Here is a 20,954-nt window from a genome sequence, read left to right on the forward strand (position 1 = left end):
GCCAAGACTCACTGTACTAGGAGCACATATTCAAGGTTAACTGCAGTGAAAGAAAAACTAGCATCTTGATTTTGGTAATACTTCAGATCACCTTAGTCAAGAGTAGAGTAAACGACCTGAAATGGAGGAGGATAGATAGATAGCTCACTCACTTATTAGCTAGATAGAATGCTACACTCTCTACTATTTAAAAAAAAAAAAAAAAAAAAATATATATATATATATATATATATATATATATACACACACATATATACATATGAACTGATATCTGTCAGGTAAGCAAAATATATTGGCGGTTCTGCTTGTGAGGACTAAATAGTACATAATTCATAGTGATCTTAATAAAAAGTCATTCATTATGACTTTTTTTTAATTTTATTTTTTAGAACAGGTATAGATCTACAGAAAAATGGAGACTGTAGTACAGAGGACTCCCACATACCCACATCCAGTTACCACAATTATTGATATTTTACATGAGTATGGTGTATTTGTTACACTCAGTGAACCAATATTGGTACATTATTGTTATTAACCAAAGCTCATACTCTGTTCTGATTTCTTTAGTTTTTACCCAGTGTCTTTGTTTTGTTCCAGATCCCATGTAGGATACAACATTATATTTAGCTAATGTGTCTCCTTAGGTTCCTCTTGGCTGTGGCAGTTTGAAGTTTTTTATCACGGAGAAAAAGATATAATTTTTCTAAAAGCTAGAAAATTTAAAACGAGTAGACAATTTTAAGGTATACTGATGTTTTAACTTCTGTATTCCTTTCTCTTCTGCATTTCAGGCACTCTGTGAATGTGCCCTCCAGACTCCTTATGACAGCTTGAAACTTGGGATGTTGTCTGTTCTTTCCACGCTGTCAGGGACCATCGCCGTCAAACATTACTTCAGCATAGCTTCAGGTAAAGAGAAGAAAGGAGATAATATATGGATAACATGCTAATCCTTTATTCATGTTGATATTTCAAGTCGTTTCCTCTGTAAAGCTTCAAATCAGGAAAGGTTTCAATTTCATATGGTTATATGTTAGGAATTTCTTTGAAAATGATTTCTTAACTAATTCCTAAGATAATAAAATCTTGCATCTTTGATCTTAACTCAAGGCTATAGTTTTTCTCGATTTGCCCTTTTTTGCATTATATGTGGATGAAACAATATTTTTGAGGGTGCTTAAAATAGCTGGTTTGCTTTTGTATGTCTCTGACTTAAAATACCCTTTGGATTTAAGTGTATTTCAAAGGCCAAGCAGTGGTGAATTTTAAAAGCAAATGTCATATGCTTCCTTTTAGGCGTATGTTATCCTTCTGGAAAATGATTAAAATAAAACTTTACCCCAGTTCAATAATGCTTTCCTAGTTGCCTGTTTAAGATGATTTAACTCCAAAATGCCTTTGTTAATGCCCTGTGAGGAGCTTGCTTACATAACAGACTTAAGGCTAAAGTTTTTTGTTGTTTTATACTCTTTGGAATGATGCACAAGAAACATAACATTAGGTGGATGAGGAAGACTTTTCTCTTACTAACTTTCTACCTTTTTCTGCTATTGGTTGAACCTTTTGAACCCTGTGAATTTATCTTAGTAAATTGTTTCTAAGTAAAAAAAATTGAAAATAATAATTTTATTCCTAAAACAATTGACATAGAAAAATGCTCACAAATATTATATTTTAAAGGTAGAAATTGGAAGTGTCTGCTTATCCTGATTATATATGAATTTTTAAATTGTATTGGTGTGCATGGGGGAAAAAGATTTTTTAAAGTATTCCCGAAAGTTAATAATAAGGTCATGCTGGTTTGTGGGTTTGGGGATGATTTTTGTTTTTTTCTTTGGGTTTTTCTGGGTTTTTTCCCCAAGTTTTCTTTAATATCTTGATGAGAAAAAAATAAGGAAAAAAGTAAGTTCGAAAACACGTTTGTAAATTTACAGATGAGTCTGCATTGTCCATATCACGTGGGCAAGAAAAAGAATGGAGGAAATTACAATTTCCATGGTTTTGTAAAGAGAACTCATAGGTTCATCTTTCAAATGTTTTGCCTATTTAAAAAGCACTGAGGTTTTACCTAAGCTAGTACTTTTATGTCAAGCTGGAAATCAGTAAGGTGACCGTATGTCCCACACTGCCTGAGATAGTCTTGGTTTATACCTGTTGTTATTTATAATAGTGTCCTTTTCAAACCTCAAAAAATATGATCGCCGTTGGTGTAAAAGATTGCAGTTGATAGGAATCATGGGAAAATAAGCAGGGGAAAGGAAGACAGGAATGAGAGACCCCGCTGAGAAGTTGAATGAGCTATAATCTCCTGATTCTTCCTGAAGCTCACTCACTTATAACTGAGAGCTTCTCTACTATAAATAAAAACATGCACAACATAAACCTTATGTTACAGAATTTCAGGTGTGACTTTTAAAAGTTACTGCAACTATAGGATAGAACTTAATATATAAAGCACAAGGCCAGTGCATAACTAACAGGTTTTATGACCTCCATGGCAAGATGCTTAAAATCTTTAGGCTTCAATTTCTTCTGTAAAAGTAGGTTGTTGAATCAGATGATCCCCGGTCCTTTCTAGCTCTAAAATAATAAATTCCTGTATAAACCTTTTGCAGTGTAACTATGTGCCAGCAATTGAAGTGGGAACAGCAAACTTAAAACTTTTGTTTCTCTCCTCTCTTGAATGTAAGGTTTTATTTGACAAGAAGCCTTGTAATGACTCCATTTTAATGAGAGACTATTTGAATGCCCAAGGTACAATCTATAGTTGTTTTGGCTTTTGCTGTATTCTTTAGTCAGTTTTTATTAATATTTTTGTGGGAAAGTATATTGATTTTAGATTTTAATCATTACAAAACTATTAGCATATACTTATTCTAGGTACCTTGACAGGAGAAAAAGAAATGGTGATGTATATTGATCATGGGGTAGAGGTAGAAAATTTTGTTGAAACTTATTGTTAGAGATTTTCTCTTGAAAATGATAAAAATGAACTGCTTAAAATGAACTGCTTATGAACTATATAAATGAATTAAATCTGTACTACTTTTCTCTTCTTGTTTAGGAAATGTGGGTTCTTCCCCTAGATCCTCTGATTTAGTCAAATTAGCCCAAGAGTGCTGTTACCATAATAATAGGGGCATTGCAGCTCATGGAGTGAGAGTCCTAACTAATATTACTGTCTCTTGTCAAGAAAAAGGTAAGTTTGATCAAGACTGATACTATGTATAAACTTTTAGATTGGAGTTTGACCAGAATCCTGTGTGTATTTGGTTTTTTAATCCCTTATTATTTTTAGCCTGTGTGCTTTTATCTATTGGTTGCCTCCTCCTGAATGTTCTTAGGGCACATTTTCTCAAGACTGCTTAATCCTTTGGGGGAAAAAAATAGAGTGGGGCTTCCCTAGTGGCACAGTGGTTGAGAATCCGCCTGCCAGTGCAGGGGACACGGGTTCGAGCCCTGGTCCGGGAAGATCCCACATGACGCGGAGCAACTAAGCCGTGCGCCACAACTACTGAGCCTGTGCTCTAGAGCCCGCAAGCCACAACTACTGAGCCCACTTGTCTAGAGCCCGTGCTCCACAACAAGAGAAGCCACCTCAGTGAGAAGCCTGCGCACCGCAACGAAGCGTAGCCCCCGCTCACCGTAATTAGCCCATGCACAACAACGAAGGCCCAACACAGCCAAAAATAAATAAATAAAATAAATAAATTTATTTTAAAAAAAAATGAGGACTTTAGGATTGGGATTGCAGAATTGAAAGGTTTTATGGAGCATTGCCCATTTCCTCCCATTGCTTACCTTTGCTTATAACTATCCAGTGGTATCAGTTTGTTCACCTGTAAAAAAAAACCTAGAAAATTTAGGGAAAAAAAAAACATATGAAGTTATCGATCGAGTGGCTTAAATAACAAACAGTTTCACCTAGGGGCAAATGAATTAACAGAGCAATGCAAATTAAATTTTCATGGAGTTTATCTCTAGGTATCTATAGCATTAAATGATTTGCACAATCAAGAAGGACATGCATAGAAAATGATGCATATATTTTATTGTATTCCTAACGTCTTTTGACCTAAACACTTAAAGAAGTTCATGCTGGTGTTCAAAAACAGGAAGTGCATTTTGGATGTTTCATCTGTTTCAGTGCTTATTTTGATCTTTGTTAAGGATCAGCAGTCCCTCTTATCCCCACTAGGCTTCAGCACTGCTTGTTACTAGTGCCTTTGTTTTCCTAGCAACCTGACCTTCACTAGACATTGCTTGCCAAGCCCCTACACTAACTCAGGAGACATTTCTTTAAGTTGTATGTTGATTCTGATTTGAATAACTAATCTTGTTTTATTTTTCCATAGTAATAAGTATTTTCTACCATTTAACACAGCAAATTGCTGTATGTCCTCAAAGCTGACATATTCGTTTATTTACTTATTCATTCATTCATTTATTTTTGGCTGCGTTGGGTCTTCATTGCTGTGTGCAAGCTTTCTGTAGTTGCAGCGAGCAGGGGCTACTCGTCGTTGTGGTGCTCGGGCTTCTCATTGCAGTGGCTTCTCTTGTTGTGGAGCACGGGCTCTAGGCGTGCAGTCTTCAGTAGTTGTGGCATGCAAGCTCAGTAGTTGTGGCTCATGGGCTCCGAGCACAGGCTCAGTAGTTGTGGCGCACAGGCTTAGTTGCTCTGTGGCATGTGGGATCTTCTCAGACCAGGGCTCAAACCTGTGTCCCTGCATTGGCAGGCAGATTCTTAACCACTGCATCACCAGGGACGTCCCAAAGCTGACATACATTAACCTAAATGTGGTTAAGTAATTTATTCAGAACTTTCTAGAAACTTTAGAGAAATTTTAGCCCAAAGGTAGTGAAAAGATGGTATAGTACTGCTATTACATGAGACATCTAAAGGGTTCATTTCTTTATGATCTGACTTAAAACATTTATAAGATTAAGTGGGGTCTTGATTATTTCCTAAAAGTAGTTCCACTTTCGTGAGAAAGTTGCATCTTAGGTGAAAATGGACCTGCATAATTTATGTCTTGTTTGGAAGATTGACACATGCTACATGGTTTGCTAGTTTTTTCCTTAGCTAAGCTGGTGACACTGTTTCAGTTAGGCTTTATTTATACCTTTGTGGCTTTAGATCTTGGTTTAATGTATGTGTGTGTATTTTTAGTTTCAGGTGTACAACATAATGATTCAATATTTGTATGTATTGTGAAATGATCACCACAATAAATCTAGTTAACATTTGTCACCATACATTGTCATTGTAAAGTTTTTTTTTCTTGTGATGAGAACTTTTAGGATCTACTCTCCTGACAACTTTCAAATATGCAGTACAGTATTACTGACTATAGTCACCATGCTTTACATTACATTCCCATAACTTACTCATTTTATAACTGGAAGTTTGCACCTTTCCAACCCCTTCATCCATTTTGCGCCCCCCCTCAGCTTCCTCCCCGCCACCTCTGGCAACCACCAGTCTGTTCTCTGTATCTATGAGCTTGGTGTTTGTTTGTATGTTCTAGATTCCACATTTAAGTGAGATCATACAGTATTTGTTTTTCTGTGTCTAACTTATTTCACTTAGCATAATGCCCTCAAGGTCCATCCATTGTCACAAATGACAGGATTTCCTTCTTTTATAAAAAATAGCTAAATAATATTCCATCGTGTGTGTGTGTGTGTATGTATATATATATATATATATACATACATACACACACACATACATACCACATTTTCTTTATTCATACATCAGTGGACATTTAGGTGGTTTCTGTATCTTGGCTAGTGTAAATAATGCTGCAATAAACATGGGAGTACACATATCTTTTTGAGTTAATGTTTTTGTCTTCAGATGCATACTCAAAAGTGGAATTGCTGGATCATATAATAGTTCTATTTTTAATTTTTTGAGGAACCTTCATACTGTTTTCCGTTGCGGCTGCACCAATTTATATTCCCACCAACAGTGCACAAGGGTTTCCTTTTGTTTACATCCTTGCCAACACTTTTTATTTCCTATCTTTTTTATAATAACCATTCTAAAAGGTGTGAGGTGATCCTTCATTGTGATTTTGATTTGCATTTCCCTAATAATTAGTGATGTTGAGCATCTTTTCCTGTACCTGTTGCCTATCTGTATGTCGTCTTTGGAAAGAAGTCTATTCAGATTCTCTGCCCATTTTTTAATCACATTGAGTTTTTGTGCTGTTGAGTTGTATGAATTCTTAATATATTTTAAATATTAACAACCCCTTATCAGATATATGATTTGCAAATATTTTCTCCCATTCAGCAGCTTGCCTTTTCATTTTGTTAATGGTTTTCTTCGCTGTGCAGAAGCTTTTCGGCTTGATATAATGTATATATTTTTATAATCTTCAATAAAGTAGTGGAAATATACAAGTCTAAAGATAGCCTTTGCATTTTAGAAGTAATGCCACATGTACTTTTTCAGGAAGGTTAGCTTTATGCATTGAAGTATTTCCTATATTTTAGACTCCTTAATGTTTTCTTCTTCTAAGTGTGTGTGTGTACATTTAATCTTCTCTACTTGATCGCTAAAAAAAATTAGTGTTTTTCCTGTAGACCTTTTGGCACTGGAACAAGATGCTGTCTTTGGCCTGGAATCCCTTCTGGTACTTTGTAGTGAAGATGATAGCCCAGGTGCTCAAGCCACTTTAAAGGTGAAAACATCGGTTATTTTAATATAATGCCTGTCTTCATTGCCTAAAGTGTGGATCGGCAATCTCTTTGTAAAGGTTCAGATAGTAAATATTTTAAGTTTTGCAGGCAATGCACTCTTTGTCACAACTGCTCAGTTCTACTACTGTAGAAAAAAAGTAGCCATGGACAATGTGTTTTTTTTTTTAAAAAAAAAAAAAAAAGGAAGGGTGATGGTGTGGCTGTGTTCCAGTAAAATTTTATTTACAAAAACAGGCAGGGGGGCTTCCCTGGTGGCGCAGTGGTTGAGAATCTGCCTGCCAATGCAGGGGACACGGGTTCGAGCCCTGGTCTGGGAAGATCCCACATGCCGCGGAGCAACTGGGCCCGTGAGCCACAACTACTGAGCCTGAGCGTCTGGAGCCTCTGCTCCGCAACAAGAGAGGCCGCAATAGTGACAGGCCCGCGCACCGCGATGAAGAGTGGCCCCCACTCGCCGCAACTGGAGAAAGCCCTCACACAGAAACGAAGACCCAACACAGCCAAAAATAAACATAATAAATAAATAATAAATAAAAATTTCAAAAAAAAAAAAAAACAGGCAGGATTTGGCCCAAGTTCAAGAGTTTGTCAACTCCTGGCTTAAACAAATATTTGCCCTTGATCTTCACTTTCAAAACTAGCATTTTGACTGTTGTTATTCCAAAATATAGGCGAGGTAAAAATTTGAGCTTTGGCCTATTTTGCCATCAGTTGAAAGTGTTTATTAAGTTGTAATAGATACATATGATGGTCCTAGATAATGTAAAGTTAAATAGACAGAGCTCCTGCACTTTTGGAAGTTTATAATCTAAGGTAACACTGATAAGATCACAAAGAACTGATGAAATTACTGCAGTCAAACTCATAAATGTGTAAGTGTTTATTAATTTCTAGAGTATAGAAGCCCTAGTTTTAAGGGCTTTTCACTTTCACTTAATTATAGAATCATTTTAGAGATAGTTAAAAATTTTTTTAATGAGACTGGTATTGGATTGAAACATAAAATATAATTTTTGATGGTACAAAATAATTAAGAAAAGTCGAATTAATAGAAGTAAAAGGCTATTAAGTAGACATTGGAGAATGTAAGAACTATAGCTTGTCTAAGGTATGGCTTGAGGGAAGTCATGACTTATTTTAGCATGTTAAGAAAAGGTATGTTGTGGTCATGATGATGTACAGTAAAGATACTAGTACCATTAAATAAAAGCTGATAATCAAGGGGTGGTGAAGGAAGTAGGCAACATGTGATTGGCAAGTCCACAGAATCCCTTTGGAACCGCAATACATTTACTTAAAAAGTTTAAAAAGAAAGAAAGCAAACCAAAACCTTTGCCACCAATCGTAGGTGTCAATAAAACACTGGACTCAGCACAGTGGGACGTACATGGGTGGTGAAGCAAAGTCCCTTTGTTAGAGGAGCTCTCCATAAGAGGATACTGATATTTATATAAGCGGTTGTAATACCAAGCAGAATGTCGCAAGTTCTCTGGTAGTATAAACAAAAGTGCAATTCTAATTGAGAGGGCAGAGTGGGGGGTGATTAATTTCAACTAAGGATATTAGGGAAGACTTGAACAAGTAGATGTCATATGAATTAAGCCTTGAAAGATGGGGTAGAATTTCAGTATTGAGGAAGGATCATTTGAACCTGAGGGACCACTGTTATGAAAGACAGGAAAGCAGAAATGTACCTGTTGTGTTGGAAGAATGATAAGTAGCCCACTGTGGCTGGTTGATGTAAAGGGAGATTAGAAAGTAGTTTGTAGCTCGATCATGGGGGATATCAAATGTCAGGCTGAGGAACTTTTGCTTGATTCTGTAGGTAATGAGATCTTAAAATTTTGAAGTAGTGACCATGCTCTAACTTTTGTTATAGCTATTATTGTTATTTAAATATGTCTATTATGTACCAAACTTTGTTGAAGGCTTGTATATACATCTTTCACTGTTTACAATAACCTTAACTAGTGAAATTTGTATTCCTCTTGTAGTAATGAGGAAATTAAGTCTCAGAGAGATAAAATAACTTGTTCACAGACACTTAGTCAGTCAAGGGCAAGCTGACCTTAAACTCTGGGTCTGTCAGACCCTAAAGACATGATTATTCTTCCTAACACACTGAAAGCTACATGGTTGTAGCGTGAAGGATGGATTAATGGGCCCATCTTTTCAAGAGATTGGAATTAGGGAGACATTTATGTTGTAGTAGAGAGAATGAAAGGGAGCTAAATAGATGGATATTAGAGACTTGACAAAAGTAGAAATGACTAGGTTTAGCAACCTGTTGGCTATGTTAGTTAGAGGACTTCTGGGTTTCTAGTTTTGATGGCTGGGATATTAGGGCTGTGATTAACTGGCCTGAATAGAAGCTCTGAGACCAACTGATATTTAGATTTCTGTTGAGAAATAAGAGAAAATTAGAAGCCTCCTCCCCACTTCAGTGTGCTGAAGTCACCTAGGGCACCTTTTTTAAACTGCAAACTTTCAGTAACCCAAACACCAGAAAAAAAAAAAAAAAAAGGTTAATTCATTAAGTTTGGGATGGATAGGGCCCAAGAATCTATATTTTAATTAGCATCCTAGGAGATGCCGTTATGGGTAAGTTTACAAACCACACTTTAGAAGCAGTTCTTGAAAAGTAATGAAAGTGCAGTAATATGACAGTCAGTTTGGCATTTATTTGGCCTTTTCAGCATTATTCCTTATGATGTTCATCTCAAGTCTTAGACTGAATAGTCTTAGATTAAAATGAGTGTTTAATGTACCATCCTGTCTTATTATTCTAGTTTTAAACATGGCACACTTGCAGATCTTAATATGGGATTCAATGTCATGTGTTTCTTACGAAGAAAAATGTCATGCCTACAAAAAACCCTTTTCCTTGATTTTTCCTAGTAACTTGTAGAGAGTTACTTTCTTTAAAGCTTCACTTCATACCTTCAGAATGTAACTGGTCCATTTTCTATTCAATATGCAGATCGCTCTGAATTGTATGGTGAAGTTGGCCAAGGGTAGGCCCCATCTCAGCCAGTCTGTAGTTGAGACCTTGTTGACTCAGTTGCACAGTGCTCAGGACGCTTCCCGGATCCTGATGTGCCACTGCCTGGCCGCCATTGCCATGCAGCTGCCCGTGTTGGGCGATGGAATGCTCGGTGACCTCATGGAGCTCTACAAGGTGATCGGACGATCAGCCACAGACAAGCAACAAGAACTTCTGGTAAGGAGCCACTTTTTGAACCTGCTGTGGACGAATAGGATCTGGTCCAGTGGGAATTACTTTCAGAATTCCACAGGTTAAAGTAATCAGCTAAGACCAAGAGCATGCTGAAGTCCAAATAGGGTTGGGACCTGGAGCTTTTTACCATTTCCGCTTTTGGTATAGAAAGCCCCATTTAGTTCACATGTAAAGCTGCTTTCTTCCTAAGCCCTGTCAAATCAGCTTAGTGTAGCCAAAGCCTTCAATCTGATATTTTTGTTTTATTACAAAGGACAAAAGGAAAATGAAGGTTTTTTTCTTTTTTATACAAAGCAAATAAATGGTGAACCAAACCGTGTATTGTACTTCCAAAAATGTAAGTTAAAGACCTAGTGATATCAATGACCATAAGTTAACCCAATTCCTCTTTGCCAATCCAGGACCTCTTTAGCTGTTTAGGATCCAGTTTAGGTTTCAGTACAGTCCTGGGGTTGGGAAAGGTACATACTTAGAAAAAACCAGAAGGTGTGCAAGCTGTATAATAATGTTTAGTTGAAAGTTCTCCAGGGCTGAGAGTAGACTACGTTCTAAATATGCATAAATTATATGTAAGCTTTAAAGTAGCCACTCCATATTGTTTGTGGTCATCTGACTTTATGGCTTGGGAAAAAACTTAGTGAAATTACTTACTCAAGCCCATTTTATGTTTAATCCTGCAGGGGGCATTGTGTAAAAGATTGCCCCCATTTCATCATTTGCTATCGGGAAAGGTCACCCAGATGACTAAGTGGCCGTCAGTGCTCGTGGGACTCAGGCAGTTATCACAGTCTGTATGGGTCCTTGTATGTATCAGCTTTGGAATACTGAGAAGCAGTTAGCCAAGTTTATTTTTCATTGAAGCAGCATTTTCAATTAATGTTTTTTATTGCTTTTTTCTTAGTACGACTTTAAAGCAACTTTAAATTATGAAAGATAATATTCAAAAACACATAAGGAATAATATGATGAAAGCTTTTATTATTTATTTATTTATTTTTTGGCTGTGTTGGGTCTTCGTTTCTGTGCGAGGGCTTTTCTCTAGTTGTGGCAAGCGGGGGCCACTCTTCATCGCGGTACGCGGGCCTCTCACTATCGCGGCCTCTCTTGTTGCGGAGCACAGGCTCCAGTCGCGCAGGCTCAGTAGTTGTGGCTCACGGGCCTAGTTGCTCCGCGGCATGTGGGATCTTCCCAGACCAGGGCTCGAACCCGTGTCCCCTGCATTGGCAGGCAGGTTCTCAACCACTGCGCCAACAGGGAAGCCCATGATGAAAGCTTTTGCATCCATCACCTAGGTTAAGAAAAAAGTGTTACTAGTACACTTGACTTGAACCCTGCTGTGTACCTCTCTGTTAGTGTCGTCTTCCTTCCTATCAGGATAGGTAACCAGTCTCCCGAATTTGGTGTTTGTCATTCACATGCATGTTGTTATATATTTACTACCTTAGTATATATCCTAAGTGATATGCAATATTTTTGGCATATTTTTAACTTTGTGTTCTCATACTGCATATAATCTTTTGCATTTTGCCTATTTTTGCCTGTTTTGTGTGAATCGTCTATACTGATAAGTGTATTTCTAGTTTATCCACTTCACTGCTCTATAGTATTTCATTGTGCGATTATATCATAGTTTATCTATATTTATGGGCATTGTTTCTAATTATTTGCTGTTACACACAATGCTCTGAGCAAAGGAATGAAGTGGAAATTTTATAAATGTCAAAGGAAGACAAATTTTGTTCTTTTTTGATAGGCTCTAATTAGTTTTTCACCCTTTTGGGTAAAGTTATCTTTGACATTGCATAGAGTTAATGATTTTCTTGACTTTCTTACTTCTTGCTCGATGTTAGGTGAGCTTGGCCACTGTGATTTTTGTAGCCAGTCAGAAAGCACTGTCTGCTGAAGTAAAGGCAGTAATTAAGCAGCAGCTTGAAAGCGTCTCCAATGGATGGACTGTATACCGAATTGCCAGACAGGCATCCCGAATGGTATGTATTATCCTTCTGTGTGAACTGGGTTGGTGAAAATGGCAGATTACCAACCTTAGGTTGTGTGATTGTTACTCCTAGTCCAAACTAAAGATGAAGGTAGAAGTACTTTTTAGTCATGGGATTAAAAGATGATGAAGGAAAGGACCTAATTTTTAACATATACACGGAGAATGGTATATGTGTTGTTATGGGGAAGTTCCATGGGAATCCCAAAAATATGAGCTCTTTCTGGCTGTAGGTGGTTAGCAACGCTTTCATTTTGTCCTGTGCTCCCGTAAGCACAGCTCCCTCCCACCCACGTTTGTATTCTCCCCTTTCAGTACACCGTGTAGTTAGTTCTTCCCTTTCCCTCTCCAACTTTATCATTCTTATGTGGAAACGGGAAAGTTTTAGTATTCTGTTCCCTCTCAACCATATGGAAAGCCTAACGATTTTTATTAATTTTGTTTGAGAGGAAATATAGAGCTTGGATAGTATAGAAATTCTTTGGGGATAAGTCCAGAGAACAAAATTTGAGAAGCATTATTCTAGGTGATTGAAGCGCATGTTCACATCTTACAGTGTTTCTCAAATGGGAGAAGAAGCACTCCTGACAGGATATTTCTTTATTATACCCAACTGTGCCAAGCATCCAAGCACTGCAGGACAGTGAGCCTCCCTCGCCCCCAGGCATTAAAGGGCATTCACATCCTCCCACAACTACCCTTCCCTCAGTCATTTCCAGAGGGCGCAGCGCTCCTCTTGGTAATCGCTGGATGGAACTTAACTGGAGTTTTCCCCACCCCACTAAATAGCCCGTACAAAATGACATACAATAAGTATTTATACTTTCTATATTTTGAACTAAAATTCTAGACATGGGTTATAGTTACTTCCATTCATTTTCTCTTTGGAACTGTTTTGGTAGAGAACTTCAGTCATTATGTTACATAAAAGCAGCTCAGCATGTTTTCTCTGAAGAAATACTTAGACTGAGTCTCACAGAGTTATAATGTGAGGAGTGACTGTTAAAACTTATCCAAGGTTTGGGTTTCTCTTTTAGCTGCTACATCAACTAATTCAAGTGTAAGAACCTCATTATCCTCCCCCGCTTTTTTTTCTTAGGGTAATCACGACATGGCCAGAGAGCTTTATCAGAGTTTGCTGACTCAGGTTGCCTCAGAACATTTCTACTTCTGGCTGAATAGTTTGAAGGAGTTCTCACATGCAGAGCAGTGTCTCACTGGGTTGCAAGAGGAGAATTATAGTTCAGCACTTTCTTGCATTGCTGAGTCTTTAAAATTCTACCACAAAGGGATTGCTTCCTTAACAGTAAGTCCTCTTAATTCTCCTTTGGTGATGATGACTTGTGTGATGATGGTCTCCCTTTTCTTTTGGGGCTTATCCTCTTTTAACCTTGAAAAATCTGCTGATATATATGTATTTGGCAGTATTAAAGTAATAAATAGGACATGGAAGTAGATCATTAACCCCTCCCCCACTTTTTAACATTCATAGATTGGTGAACATTTATCATTTTGTTTTTAATCAAGTATCAGGTACACACGTGAAGAGGATTGCTGAATCCATGCAGGAAGGATAAAGTGGAGATAGGATCCTCCCTTTCCAGACTCCTGTTAGTAAGACCCCAGCCTGGGTCACTGCTACCGTCAAACATAAACCCTCCACCCCATCTCATACCTGGCAACTACTCACTAAGAAACTAGAGTTTCTTGCTTTGTAAATAAAGAGGAAATTATGAGGGATGCTAGTGTCTCACCTTTTATCCCACTATGATATCCTCCTATTCCAAATTAACAGTCAGCCAGCTACTATTTCCATTTTTTTTTTTTTTTGCCAAGAAAGAAAGGGTGTGGCAGAGAGAGCAGATCCTTAACATTTCCTTGAAACTAGTTATATTCCTAAGTAAGAACCTGTTCCCTAAAATGTGCATTTTCTGTATTAATGCAAGGACTTTTTCCCCTTAAGAGTAAAGGGTTTATGTAATCAGCATTAAACATGTTTAAAGTATTGTCACATGACTTTAAAAATTGTATATATTTAGATGGGGCCATAAAACTTTTGCTACCTGTTTTATATTTATCACATAATCTAAAATATTTTTAATGGTGGGCCATGCAAAGAGAAATGTTTCAAAGTAGAACAAAGAATAAACAGATGTCACAAAAGAGACAGACTATTCAGATTACTGTGGGTACATATCTTTTGAAGAATGATTTATTGATTAACAGCTGTTTTAAAACAGGAATATAGGAATGGCTGCCCTCCATTTTAAGGGGTAGCATTGACTGCTGTGATTCTCTCCTCTTGATTATCCTAGGAAAAGATTGCTGTTGCCTATATTAGGCTAATAAATACCTCAGAAAATGAAAAAGTACAGTTATTGCCTCCAACCAGTAGGGTAATTTCATTTTCTAGTTGATGTGGAACAGAAAATTGTTAATCATGCAGTACAGTAAATGGTAAGAAATGTGAAACAGGCTCACAAAACAGTGAGGCAGATAGAATTAATATTATGAAAAATCCCATTGAATATTTAATAGTCTTTTAATGATTTGTGTGGTATGTGTGTTTAATGAGGCTTGGCAGTAATTAAGGACTGAATTCTGATGTAGGAAGAAAGTACCCAGTTGACAGAAGGCCCTTGTCTTTGTCTCCGTTCTGCCATTAACACAGGCAAGGGCAGGTTATTGAGCCTCAAATCATCTTTTGAAATGGAGTTCCTTTATTCAACAGACTGTAAGCACTTGCTATGTGCCAGACACTGCTTTGAGGATAAAAAGAAATCAGGAAATGATTCTCCACTTGAGAATAGTCTGAAGGGGAAGGCAGTATGATCCGTACAATCATTTGGAACTTCTCACATTTCTGATTGTACTATACTCTCAGGGTTTTGTTTTGTTTTGTTTTAAGGTTTTTAGAAAATCTGTTCATTTGACAAGTATGGATTTGACGGTAGCTTTCTGTCTTTTGAACGAAGATGATTTGAGCATGAATTGCCCTTTTACTCTCTGGCACATGAATGTTCTAATTTGAGGTTGTCAGCTATGAGGATTATACTTTTTGCCTTCTTCAACCAAGCTAAAGAGAAGTTAAAAATTCTGTGCTTGTGGGGCACTATGGCAATGTTGGGTGCCTAATTTCCCAATGGAGTGTTTAATGAGAGTTATCTTGCTTCTTAGAAATAAAAATTGTAAAAAGTGTTTGTATTAGTTTTCCATGCTGTGTAACAAATTACCACAAATTTAGTGGCTTAAAACAACACCCATTTATTATTTTACGGTTTCTGTGAGTCAGAAGTCCAGGCATGACTTAACTGGGTCCTCTGCTCATGTTGTCACAAAGTTGCAATCAAGGTGTCAGCCAGGGCCAGTCTTGTCTGAGGCCTGGGCTCAGGGTCCTCTTCTAAATTCGTATAGTTTTTGGCAGGATTTATTTCCTCACAGCTGTAAGACTTGTGGAAGCTTCAGGGCACGCAGGAGAATCTCTTACCTTCAAGACCCTCTTTTAATGGACTCACCTGATGAGGAGAGATCTACCCAGAATAATCTCCCTTTTGATGAATATAAAGTCAGCTCATTAGGGACCTAAATTACATCCTCAAAATCTATTACCTTTGTCATATTCCATTAGATAGAAACAAGTTACAGGTTCTACCCACACTTTAAGGGAGATTATATAAGGTGTGGAGACTGGGGCGGGGGTGGGAGTGGAGGCATGAGTTAGAGGAACGATTTTAGCAATCTGCCTGCAATGGTGGGTTTTTAATTTATTTTTTATTTTATTAAATATTGAATAGGTATGATATCTACATATATATTATGTGGCGTATATAAAAATATCAAATATCCAAGTATACCTAGCACTCAGTTTAGGAAATGGGACATTACCATTTCCTTTAAAATTCATGTGTGCCCCTCCATGTTTGTGTACCATTTCCTACCTCACAAAGGTAACCACCATCCTGAATCTGTTTTTTTTATAAGTTTGTTTGTTTATTTATTTATTTTTGGCTGTGTTGGTCTCCATTGCAGCATGCAGCCTTCTCATTGCCGTGGCTTCTCTTGTTGTGGAGCACGGGCTCTAGGCGCACGGGCTCAGTAGTTGTGGCACGCGGGCTCAGTAGTTGTGGCACACGGGCTTAGTTGCTCTGCAGCATGGGGAATCTTCCCGGACCAGGGCTTGAACCCGTGTCCCCTGCATTGGCAGGCGGACTCTTAACCACTAACCACTGCGCCACCAGGGAAGTTCCCATCCTGAACCTTGTATGTACCATTCCCTTGCCTTTCTTTACAATTTTAACATGCTTTTCTTTAACTCTTAAGGTATTGTTTTATGTTGCTTGTTTTTGAATTTTATATAAAAAGGAATCATGTATTTTTCTTTGACTTGCTTTGGTTATCTAAATTATATTCCTAAGATTCATCCATCTTGTTGCATAAAGCTTTAGGTCAGTTTCACTGCTGTATACCCATGTATTATATGATTATACATCAATTTATTTTCCCATTCTAATGTTGATGGAAATTTTGATTTTTCCAGTTTTTTGTTATTAAAACACTACTGCTGTGAACATTCTTGGACATATTTTGATGCACCTATGTAAAGGTTTCTCTAGGATACTGATTCTCAACTGGGGATGATTTTAGCTCCATTTGGCAATGTCTGGAGACATTTATGGTTATCACAACTCGCCAAGGTGTTACTGGCATTTAGTGGGTAAAGGCCAAAGATACTGCTGAACATCCAGCAATGCACAGGACATCTCCCCTCAACAAAGAATTATTTGGTCCAAAATGTCACTAGTATACTGAGATTGAAAACCCTTTCTCTAGGGCGTTACTCAGTCAGAACTATGTATCTGCCCCCTGCTCCAATTTAGAAATGTGTGAGGGGTTTGTCCCAGTGATAGAGGGGTTGGAGGGACTGCTGTTGGCCTAATGGTCAGTGGCTGGAGATGCTTAATCTCCAGAAATGCTGAGGATACTCCTGCCCCTATTAAGAGATACTGATCTAAAATACTACCTTGGAGTGGAATTGCATAAGGTATATACATCTTCAGTTGACTAGCTAATACCAGGAGTTTTTCCATAGTGGTTTTACAAATTTACAATCCTTCCAGTAGTGTATAAGAGTTCCTGTTACTCTACATTTTCCCCCTCACTTGGTATGTTCTGGAAGTTATGATTGGAGTTTCCCAAATTACTAATGCAATTAAACTTTATATATCTATATATTTGAGGTATGATTAATATATAACATTGTATTAGTTTCAGATGTACAACACGACTCGATATTTGTATATATTGTGAAATCACTACAGTAAGTATGGTGACAGTTAACATCCGTCACATACGTAGTTACAAAATTTTTTTTCTTGTGAAGAGGACTTTTAAGATCTACTCTTTTAGCAGCTTTCAAATATTCAATATAGTATTTTTTAAATTTATTTTTTCTTCTAGTTTTATTGAGATATAATTGACATACAGCACTGTATAAATTTAAGGTGTACAACATAATGATTGACATACATACGTCATGAAATGATTATCATAATGGGGTTAGTGAACTTCCATCATCTCATATAAATACAACATTAAAGAAATAGAAAAAACAATTTTTTTTCTTGTGGTGAGAACTCAGGATTTTACTGTCTTAACAACTTTCATATATATGATACAGCAGTGTTAGTTATCTTTATTGTTTTGTATTTATATCCTTATATCGTTATATCCTTAGGACTTACTTATAACTGGAATTCTGTACCTTTTGACTACCTTCATTCAGTTCTCCCTCCCAACCCCCACCCAGCCTTCCACCTCTGGTAGCCACAAATTTGATCTATTCTTCTATGAATTTGTTTGTTCATTTGTTTATTTACATTTAATGACCTATGAAATTCAGTTCCTAATGCACAGCATACTGATTCAGTATTTGTGTATATTTCAAAACGATACTATGATAAGTCTAGTTGTCATCTGTCACCATACAAAGATGTTACATAATTATTGGCTATATTCCCCATATGGTACATTACATACCTGTGGCTCATTTATTTTGTAACTGATAGTTTGTACCTCTTAATCTCCCTTAGCAGTTTCCTCTCCCCACCTTCTTCCCCTCTGGCAACCACCTCTTCTATCTGTGACTCTCTTTCTGTTTAGTTATGTTTGTTCATTTGTTTTGTTTTTTAGATTCCACATATAAGTTAAATCATACAGTATTTGTCTTTGTCTGTCTGACTTATTTCACTTAGCCTAATATCCTCTAGGTCCATCAGTGTTGTCACAAATGGCAAGATTTCATTCTTTTTTATGGCTAATATTCCATTGTGTATATATATATGCCACCTCTCCCTTATCCATTTGTCTATTGATGGGGACTTAGGTGGCTTCTGTATCTTGGCTATTGTAAATAATACTGCAGTGAACATAGGGATGCATATGTCTTTTTTAATTAGTGTTTTTATTTTCTTTGGATAAAAACCCAGAAGTGGAATTGTTGGATCATGTGGTAGTTCTGTTTTTAATTTTTTGAGGAACTTTCACACTGTTTTCCATAGTGGCTACACCAATTTATATTCCCACCAGAAGTGCACAAGTTTCCCTTTTCTCCACATCCTCTCCAACACTTGTTACTTGTGGTCTTTTTGATGGTAGCCATTCTGACAGGTGTGAGGTGGTATCTCATTGTGGTTTTGATTTGCATTTCCCTGGATGAGCATCTTTTCGTGTGCCTTTTGACCATCTGTATGTCTTCCTTGGAAAAATGTCTATTTAGGTCCTTTGCCCATTTTTAATTGGGTTTTTTGCTTTTTTTTAATGTTAAGTTGTTTGAGTTCTCTGTATATTTTGTATATTAACCCCTTGTTAGGTATATTGTTTCCAAATATCCCATTCGGTAGGCAGCCTTTTTGTTTTGTGGATAGTTTCCTTTGCTGTGCAAAATCTTTTTTAGTTTGATATAGTCCCATTTGTTTATTTTTGCTTTTGTTTCCCTTGCCTGAGGAGGCATAACCAAAAAAATATTGCTAGGTAAGACAGAGAATACTTAGCTCAATAAGACAGTATTCTGTCAAAGAGTGTACTTCCTATGTTTTCTTCTAGAAATTTTATGGTTTCAGGTCTTACATGTAAGTCTTTAACCCATTTCGAGTTTATTTTTGTATGTAATGTGAAAAAGGAGTCCAATTTGATTCTTTTGCATGTAGCAGTCCAGTTTTCCTAACACTATTTATTGAAGATGCTGTCTTTTCCTCATTGTATATTATTGCCCCCTTTGTTGTAGATTAATTGACCATATACGTGTGGGTTTATTTCAAGGCTCTCTATTCTGTTCCATTCATCTATGTGTCTGTTTTTGTGCCAAAACAGTACTGTTTTGATTACTGTAGTTTTGTAGTAGAGTTTTAAATCAGGGAGTGTGATAACTCCACCTTTGTTCTTCTTTCTCAAGATTGTTTTGGCTATTTGGGGTCCTGTAAGGTTTCCATATGAATTTTGGAATTATGTGTTCTAGTTCTGTGAAAACTGCCATCTGATATTTTTGGTAGGGATTGCATTGAATTTGTAGATTGCCTTGGGTAGTATAGGCACTTTAACAATATTAATTCTTCCAAGCTATGAGCATAGCATATCTTTGCAGTTTTTGGTGTCGTCTTCAGTTTCCTTTATTAATGTCTTACAGTTTTCTGAGTACAGGTCTTTTCCCTCCTTAGATTTATTCCCAGGTATTTTAAATTCTTTTTGATGTGATTATAAATGGTATTGTTTTCTTAATTTCTTTTTCTGATCGTTTGTTTTTTAGTGTATAGAAACAGAACAGATTTCTGTGTATTAATCTTGTATCCTGCAACTTTATTGAATTCATTGATGAGTTCCTGTAGTTTTTTGGTAGTGTCTTTAGGATTTTCTATATATAATATCATATCATCTGCAAACAGGGACATTTTTACTTCTTCCTCTCCCATTTGGATTCCTTTTATTTCTTTTTCTTGCCTGATTGCTGTGGCTAGGACTTCTGATACTATATTGGATGAAAGTGGTGAGAGTGGGCATCCTTGTCTTGTTCCTGATCTTAGAGGAAATACTTTCATCTTTCCACCATTGAGTGGAGAACAAGCTGTGGGCTTGTCATATATGACCTTTATTATGCTTAGGTGTATTCCCTCTATACCCACTTTGTGGAGAGTTTTTGTCATAAATGGATGTTGAATTAGGTCAAAAAGCTTTTTCTGGATCTGTTGAGATGATCATATGGTTTTTATTCTTCAGTTTGTTAATATGGTGTATAACATTGATTTTTGAACCATTCTTGCATCCCTGGCATAAACCTCACCTGATCATGGTGTATGATCCTCTTTATGTATTGTTGGATTCAGTTTGCTAATATTTTATTGAGGATTTTTGCATCTGTGTTCATCAGTGATATTGGCCTGTAATTTTCTGTTTTTTGTGGTATCTTTGTCTGGTTTTGGTATCAGGTGGTGCCAGCCTCATAGAATGAGTTCAGAAACATTCCTTCCTCTGCACTTTGGAATAATTTGAGAAGGATAGGTGTTAATTCTTTTCAAAATGTTTGGTAAAATTCACCTGTGAAGTTATCTGGTGCTGGACTTTTGTTTGTTGGCAGTTTTTTAAATTACTCATTCAGTTGCATTACTGGTAATTGGTCTGTTCTTATTTTCTATTTCTTCCTGATTCAATCTTGGAAAATTGTACATTTCTAGGAATTTGTCAGTTTCTTCTAGGTTGTCCCTTTTATTGTTGTATAATTGTTCATAGTAATCTCTTATGATCCTTTATATTTCTATGGTGTGGGTTGTAACTTCTTTTTCATTTCCTATTTTATTGGCTTGGGCCTTTCTTTTTTTTGTTGATGAGTCTGGTGAAAGGTTTGTCAATTTTGTTTATCTTTTCAAAGAACCAGCCATTAGTTTCATTGATCTTTTCCATCGTTTTTTTAGTCTCTATTTCATTTATTTCTGCTCTGATCTTTTCCTTCTATGATTT

At 36.8% G+C, this 20,954-nt stretch overlaps 1 protein-coding gene across 3 annotated transcripts in view; it reads left to right on the forward strand.

Moving 5' to 3' along the window:
• Positions 1-20,954, forward strand: part of INTS7 (integrator complex subunit 7) — an 89,455-nt gene that overhangs the window by 39,129 nt on the left and 29,372 nt on the right. For all 3 annotated transcript variants that reach the window (XR_009505692.1, XM_059938474.1, XM_059938485.1), the window contains 6 exons: positions 795-912; positions 3,068-3,202; positions 6,598-6,695; positions 9,695-9,934; positions 11,803-11,940; positions 13,048-13,254. Coding sequence is in view for 2 of the 3 variants with exons in the window: in XM_059938474.1 (XP_059794457.1) it covers positions 795-912; positions 3,068-3,202; positions 6,598-6,695; positions 9,695-9,934; positions 11,803-11,940; positions 13,048-13,254 (936 nt within the window). In the remaining variant the exon portion in view is untranslated. The remainder of the gene's footprint in view (positions 1-794; positions 913-3,067; positions 3,203-6,597; positions 6,696-9,694; positions 9,935-11,802; positions 11,941-13,047; positions 13,255-20,954) is intronic.

The sequence above is a fragment of the Balaenoptera ricei genome, chromosome 1, assembly GCF_028023285.1.
Source record: "Balaenoptera ricei isolate mBalRic1 chromosome 1, mBalRic1.hap2, whole genome shotgun sequence".
NCBI classification, from domain to species: domain Eukaryota; kingdom Metazoa; phylum Chordata; class Mammalia; order Artiodactyla; family Balaenopteridae; genus Balaenoptera; species Balaenoptera ricei.